Genomic DNA, 7,286 nt, shown 5'->3' with positions numbered 1-7,286 from the left:
AGGTCTATTTTTAATTGAAAACTAGATTTTTACAAATGTGGGAAAATGGCGTCTGTGACGTCATCAGCAATTTTTTCTCAGAAACATACTTTTTTTTCTATATCAAGAGATTTTATATTATTCTAAACAATTTTTGTCGGAACAATTTTTTTGTACCACTTTCTGTTTCAAATCTACAGTGCACCATTTTATAGTTAATTTGTGAATAAATACAATATACATGTATGTATAATAGGAGTATTTTGTTTAATTTAAAAAATTACAATTTAATCAAAGTAGGTAAATTTATCATATGATTTCATTTTAAGTTATTATAAATAAAAGGAAATAGCTAGTAAACTTTTCTATTTTAACTGTGAATTTTTTAAATAATACTTTTTAAGAACGAACTTAAACAAGACTAACATTAAATAACACATAACAAACATTTTCTTATTAAAAGTTCTCTATATGCCCCCCTCTAACTTCTAAGCATTTGTCTAAATTTTTCCTGACCTTCTTCCCTGTTGTTTCTCTCAACATTTCCCTGGATATCTCCACATGCTACTGTAATTTTCTCTTTTAAATGATTTATATTTCTAGAGGGAGTTTGGTAGATTTTACTTTTTTGTGTTCCCCAAAGGAAAAAATCTAGGGGGTTAGGTCTAAGGATTTAAAAGGCCATTGTATTGGCCCATTAATTCCTATCCACTTCATTTTAATCATTACTTTAAATAATACTAATTGGGTTACACTAGTGATTGAACATCAAAATGGGAACTATGTTGGGTACTATGCTAATTCAACTGCTACTGCTGTTCCAGATGGTATTACCGATATCATTCAAAATAACTAAGAAAATAATATCAAGATTAATAATGTTTCTGTTCGCCAGCAAACAGATGGTTGGAATTGTGGTTTATGGGCATTAGAAAATGCTAATGATATTAATCGAGTTCTAAACGAAAATCCTGTTAGGCAAGTGCAGAATATCATAAATATAATACGCGATTTTCTTGGAAGAGGCCAACCAAACAGAGATAGAAATTACTTTCAGAACATAAGAGTGAGCGTTTTACAATTATTCAGGAATGATCCGGGATTTCAAGATGTGCAATTGCAAGCATACATTCAAAATAGAGAACAAATTGATCCATTACTACGTACTTATCTAGAATTAGAATATCACAGAGTAGGAGGAGGGTATGGATTAGTAGAAGCACCTATATCGCTTGGTGTTAGTGATTCCAGTAATTTTGGTGACCTGCCACAGTCGAGCTTAGAAAGTCCTGAAGCTAGTCGTGTTTCTGACCTTAGCAAAGGTAAAGGCGGTAGGTAAGATAATCGGTAGATGAAAGAAGTATAACAAAAACCTTATGCATCAAGTAGAGATTGGGAACAAATTTAAAGAAGTTAAGGTGGGTAACCTGTTTTTTTCTACTTGCAGCAATGTTTCAAAAAGTATATGTGCCGAGTTGGGTAAAGTTGAAGGAGGTTCTTATATGAGCAACTATTAATTTGGCGGTATATAACATTAATAAATTCAAACGATGCAACCATTTCCAGCAACAAAAACCAGCAAGCGTGAGAAGAGTTTTTCTTGGAATAGCGAGGTCTGGTAAAGTCACTATGAAAAAATCCTGAGAATATTTCTGATCTTATAAGCTTCTTCAAGCTTAAAAGTGCTTATTGAATAAGGCGGTAGTAAGTAAACTGAATTACCAAGTGGCCTGATTAAAAGTCCTTGCTCTAAAAATATTATCTTTAGTGTTTGTGCATCATGAACATCAAAAGCTGCTATTGTATCAGTCACACGTGCACGCTCGACGTTCTTACAAGCTTCAAACAAATTTACTAATTCCTTTTTATGTATGCTATGAATCATCTTAATTGACTCCATGGTATCGTGTTTAACTAACAAGTCTAAAGAAGCACTTGCGGTTGCACAACCCAGGGGATTGGCAGTGTAGGAGTGACCATAAGCAAACGCTTTAGTAAAATTTTCACTTAAAAATGCCGAGTAAACTTCTTCGGTAGTAATTGAGAGAGCAAGCGGAAGAAAACCTCCTGTTAATCCTTTAGAAATATATAAGAAATCTGGTACAATTTGAGTTTGTTCAAGAGCAAAATAAGTACCAGTACGGCCAAAGCCGGTCATAACTTCATCACAAATTATCAAAATTTCATGCTGGTATACTAAATTGACAACTTTTCTAACAAACTCTGGACGGCACATCCTCATGCCACTTGCTCCTTGCACCAAAAGCTCTAGAATTAATGCAGCAATTTTATGAGAACCAGCATGTAATTGACCCTCTAATACTTTAAGAGAATATTCCTCTTTATTTTCTATTTTTTTATCTTCGTCCCAGGTTTCTGAAAAAGTACTGTTAAGACAGAAAATAACAGATTTGAAAATGCGTCATGGAAGCCGGACTTAACGCCTACATTCATCGCGCCAAATGTATCTTCATGATATCCATCTTCAAAACTCAGAAAAGTAGTTCTTTCACGGTTACCTTGATTCCGCCAATACTGATAGGCCATTTTTAGTGCTACCTCAACGGCAGTAGAACTATTGTCTGAAAAGAAAAATCTGGATAATTTATCTGGTATCTCATGGGTAAAACCTGCAAAAATGACATGTTCCGAAGTCATGCTTTACTCATATATAGCCTGAGCGATCTTAGAATGAGCATGACCATGCAGGTTTACCCACCAACTGGAAATCAGATCCAGGTATGGTTTGCTATTTTCATCATAAAGATATTACCCATGAGTTTTTTAATTGCAATTGGAAGTTTAGCTACTTTACCTTGCGTAAAAGGATGCCATACGATTTTTCTGTCGCGTTCGCTTAAATTCATTGTTCCAAGATAGCTTTTAATCGATTTGAGAATGGTATTTGCATTAGATGTTCTCTATCAACTTGTTGCAGTTTGGGTACTGATGCTAACACCTGTGCTCTACCATAAAATTCTATTGCTTCAATATTATTTTGATTGAGTAGTCCGTTTAAAATTATCCCCAAAATAGGAATATTTCTAGCATGTAGTGCTTCTAAGTTGAGCAATGTGTGATTAATTGTGCTAAGTGTAGACCTTGCAACTAACATTGTTGGAATGGCGAGTTTTTTGATTAAATCGACCATTAGTGTGGTTTTATTGATTGGAACTAAAGCTCCTCCAGCACTCTTTATGATTAAGTTATGTGTTTTGGGCAAGCTAATCCTGTCGATATTAATTCTATCATTCTCCAGCGAAGCTGCCAAGTGGGGAGATAGGGATCTTTTGTAAACAAAATTTTCTTTATAAACGTTGGCGTTAGTCAAATTGCTCATTTGATGACTATCTGTACCTAGAGTACTTCCAGTCTGAATGGGTTTGAAATACGAATACCCAGTGTGTAGGCAGAGCCAACTGCTTATAGTAGTCTTACCAACGTCGGTATCTATTTCTGTTACAAAGATCTGTATCTACTTAAAATTCCAAAAAATACTTTATAGGTAACATTAATCTTGCCAGTATAGGTTTTTACGATCTTCCTTAGATCAGGAAAAAAAATTGCTTGGCTACTTTGATTTGCTCCTAGATTCCTAAGGTATCTAATAAATTTACTTGCGCTTGGAAAACACAATGTGAATTCTTGCCAGTCAAAAAAATATTTTTTTGGTTTCAAGTGAAGTAAATAGCTTTCTAATTTTTGTTTAGATGGATGCTGATGAGTTGGTGCAGGTAATAAGGATTTTGTAAAGATTCTAGACCATTCATTAAATATACCACCCAGTAAACACGAAAAAACCAAGACATTTGAATTATTGTATGATTTCTTTATCATCTTTTTTAAATTGAGCACCCATTGAAGTGCTAGGTTTGAAATGGTAAGATCGTGAAAGCCAAAATCTAGTGTTCCCATATCGCCTAAGACGAATGCAATTTCCTTATATACTGCTAATTTTTCTTTTGTTTTTGCCAACATACTAGGTGATATGTCATTTAAAGTGAACTTGCTTTGCAGAAAGAAACTAAACAACATTTCTGGGATGTAGCCTGTACCTATACCCAAATCTAAAATAGATCGTGGATGAAATTCAGGAAAACAACTTTTTAACAAATTGATTAGCTTTGCAGCACATTATTTTTGAACAAAAGCTACATTATCATAAGATGAGCTTACTCTGCTAAAATTGTCCTGTATGTATCTCTTTTGTAATTCCATTACAAAAACTTATAATTTGCTCGTACACAAAATGATATTCGCATAATCCTAGACTATGGTAACCTCTGCTATGTATAACAATTTTAACATCTTTATTGAAGTTATCATAGATAAGTTCCTGGGGTACGATTGTATCATTTGTTGCACCTAATATTAATAGTGATGTGCGTGGTAGCTGATGTACAGGGTGTCCTATTTTCATTGTAATCGTGTGATATCTCGGTTATTAACAAATATAGAGAGATCCAGTTTTCGCAAATCTGTATCACTTTTTAGTGAAACTAATGATGACGTTGACAGAATAGATCCAGCTATCTTAGTATTTACACTACAGGGTGTTTTTGAAAATATTGTATTTTGGGACCCCCCTATAGTTTAACTACGCGTCAAGTTATTGAAAATGTAAAAACGGTGTCAAATAGAGATTTTTACGTACAATCCAGTGGCGTACTCAAATTTTATTTATAATTCATAGTTTTCGAGAAATGGACCAAACTTATGTTTTTTAATGGGACATCCTGTATATTTTTACCTATTCTGATTCCCCTAATTTTCTCTATTCCAAAAATATAAAACTCAAAATGGTTATTTCAAATAGTAGTGTCACAAATTGACACTTTCTGCTAGAATAGTTACTAGAGGCGACCATATTTAAAACAAAGTAATTAGTGACAATTATAATTGTCAATAATTATATTCATAGTTAAAATCTAATTAACAGTATGCATTATGAAAGAGCTCAACATATCATTTTATTTTTAGAACATAAATATATTACTAATAAAAATAAATTTACTATTTTTCTGAACCGCATGATGATACAAATTAAAGCAAATGTTCAAACTGATTTTCATTCACGTCTAAACATTTTTCGCATAGTTTAGGTATTCTGTTTAAGGCGTTTAAAATTATTACCAGATATCTTTATAGGTATAAGAAAGCCTCCTATGTAGCAATGCGTAAACTATCCATATTTTCGTGTTGTCTTTGATAAATCCTGTTTTTTAAATATCCCCATAAAAAGAAATCTAAGATTGAAAGATCAGGTGATCTGGGTGGGCAAAGCACAAGTCCGTGCGTTCCTATCCATTTTTCAGAAAAGTGTCCACCTTAAAACGCCTTTATGTGCCTTGAGTTGTGAGGCGGGGCTTAATCTTGCTGATAAAATATACCATCTTGTTGAGCTAATGGGGTATCCTCTAACAACTCAGGTAATATGCCTTGTAATATTTCTACATATCGTGCTGCAGTCAGAGTTGTTTCAAAGATTTCATATTTGACCTTTGTTTCCAGTATAAAGCATGCCACACTAAATCCAAATCGTCCTTGCCGCTCTCGAGGTAGCATTACATGATTACTTTGACGTGTCTAGTATTTGTTATTATGAATATTTGATATTCCAGCACTAGATATATAAGATTCATCGCTCTATATAATTTGGCGACAAAAATTTGGATCTTTCATTTGGGCGAAAATTGGATTGATTCTTTCTAAATAAAACCGGTAAAATCTAAAGCGTTTTTCGTGATCTTCAAGATGCAGATTCTCAACAACTTTACATTTGTATGGTTTAAATTTATATTTATGTAAAATTTTTTGCTCTCTAGTTTTTGAGACTCCAATTTGCGATTCGATTTTCCTGCATGAAGTTACTTCTTCAAAATTGACATTGGCCAAGGCATTAATTTCTTCATCATTTCCGTTTTCTTTATTGTATACTTTTTTCTGGATTTTTTAAAAGATCCAAAGTTTATTAAATTTTGCCGTAATCTCGAAAAAATTATTTTATTTGGTTGGCGTCTTTCTAGATACCTAATTTTAGACAGTGAAAAGATATAAATGGCAGTTAACAAATAGGTCAATTAGTATTATATTTACATGTTAAAATACAGTTTAGATGCTTCGTTGGAATTCTCTTGACAAATTGCAAAAACTTGGAGCATATCATAATGTTCATAGTTTTCATATTGTTGATTATCATTCATATTTGCTGGCATAATAGAAATATAAATGCAACATTAACACAACTGCAGTTATATTATACAATTCTGACAACTGCAAATGTCAATAAATAAGTTAAGTATTCTATTATTTTAAATATGGCTTCCTCTAGTAACTATTTTAGCAGAAAGTGTCAATTTGTCACACTATTATTTGAAGTAACTGTAGGATTCACAAGTCAGATAGCTTTAACCCTTTTGTATATCTGTAGAAACTTCTCTATGTTACAATAAAGTCGAGGCACGATCAAGAAATCGCTAAGTTGTACATAGTGATAGTGTTAATATTGTTAATTAAGTTAGTCTTGTTAGATCTAAGATGAAAAGAACTGCGAGGAGGCTGATGTATCCTATAGGATGCCTATTTATGTCACAAGCTGGTATTCTCGTTAATTAAGAGGGTTTTGCAATCGTTTGATATTTGGTAGTACAGACCAGGTGTTACCAGTACTACTGTAATGTCGCAGGTGGTGCCATAAATCAAGAATTACTCTCTAGCCAGGGTACGACATTGTTTTATTATCCTTAGATTTAGTATTTAAGAGCGCCCCGAATTTAAAGGATCCTCTTTTTTTCGAGTGGTTCATCTGAATCTATTATCCGCAAGCAGAAATCTAAACAGTGTATGCGTTAATATTAATACATTTAATCAAATCCTAGACAACGTTAGAAAAACCTACATAACTATATCGAGTTTTATATTTTTAGAATGAGAAAAATTAGGGGAATCAGAATAGGTAAAAATGTACAGGGTGTCCCATTATAAAAAAAAACATAAGTTTGATTCATATCTCGAAAACTATAAATTAAAAATAAAATTTGAGTACGCCACTGGATTGTACGTAAAAATCTCTATTTGACACCGTTTTTACATTTTCAATAACTTGACGCGTAGTTAAACTATAGGGGGGGGCCAAAAAACAATATTTTCAAAAACGCCCTGTAGTGTAAAAATTAAGATGGCTGGACCTATTCTGTCAACGTCATCGTTAGTTTCACTAAAAAGTGATAAAAGTTCGCGAAAACGGCATCTCTCTATCTTTGCTAATATCCGAGATATCTCACGATTACAACGAAAATGGAACACTC

At 33.0% G+C, this 7,286-nt stretch overlaps 1 protein-coding gene and 1 pseudogene across 1 annotated transcript in view; both read right to left on the bottom strand.

The window, feature by feature from the left end:
- Nucleotides 1–1,606: 1,606 nt before the first annotated feature.
- Nucleotides 1,607–2,846, bottom strand: LOC136412298 (adenosylmethionine-8-amino-7-oxononanoate aminotransferase-like; annotated as a pseudogene).
- Nucleotides 2,847–2,848: 2 nt separating this feature from the next.
- Nucleotides 2,849–7,286, bottom strand: part of LOC136412297 (uncharacterized) — a gene marked incomplete at its 3' end in the record, with an annotated part of 8,038 nt that continues 3,600 nt past the window's right edge. The window contains exons 2-3 of the mRNA XM_066395327.1: nt 3,517–3,583; nt 2,849–3,454 (exon numbers count right to left, since the gene is read on the bottom strand). Of these exons, the coding sequence (XP_066251424.1) occupies nt 2,849–3,454; nt 3,517–3,583 (673 nt within the window). The remainder of the gene's footprint in view (nt 3,455–3,516; nt 3,584–7,286) is intronic.

Source organism: Euwallacea similis, chromosome 11 (assembly GCF_039881205.1).
Source record: "Euwallacea similis isolate ESF13 chromosome 11, ESF131.1, whole genome shotgun sequence".
NCBI lineage: Eukaryota > Metazoa > Arthropoda > Insecta > Coleoptera > Curculionidae > Euwallacea > Euwallacea similis.
This window is presented reverse-complemented; position numbering and strand designations above follow the sequence as displayed.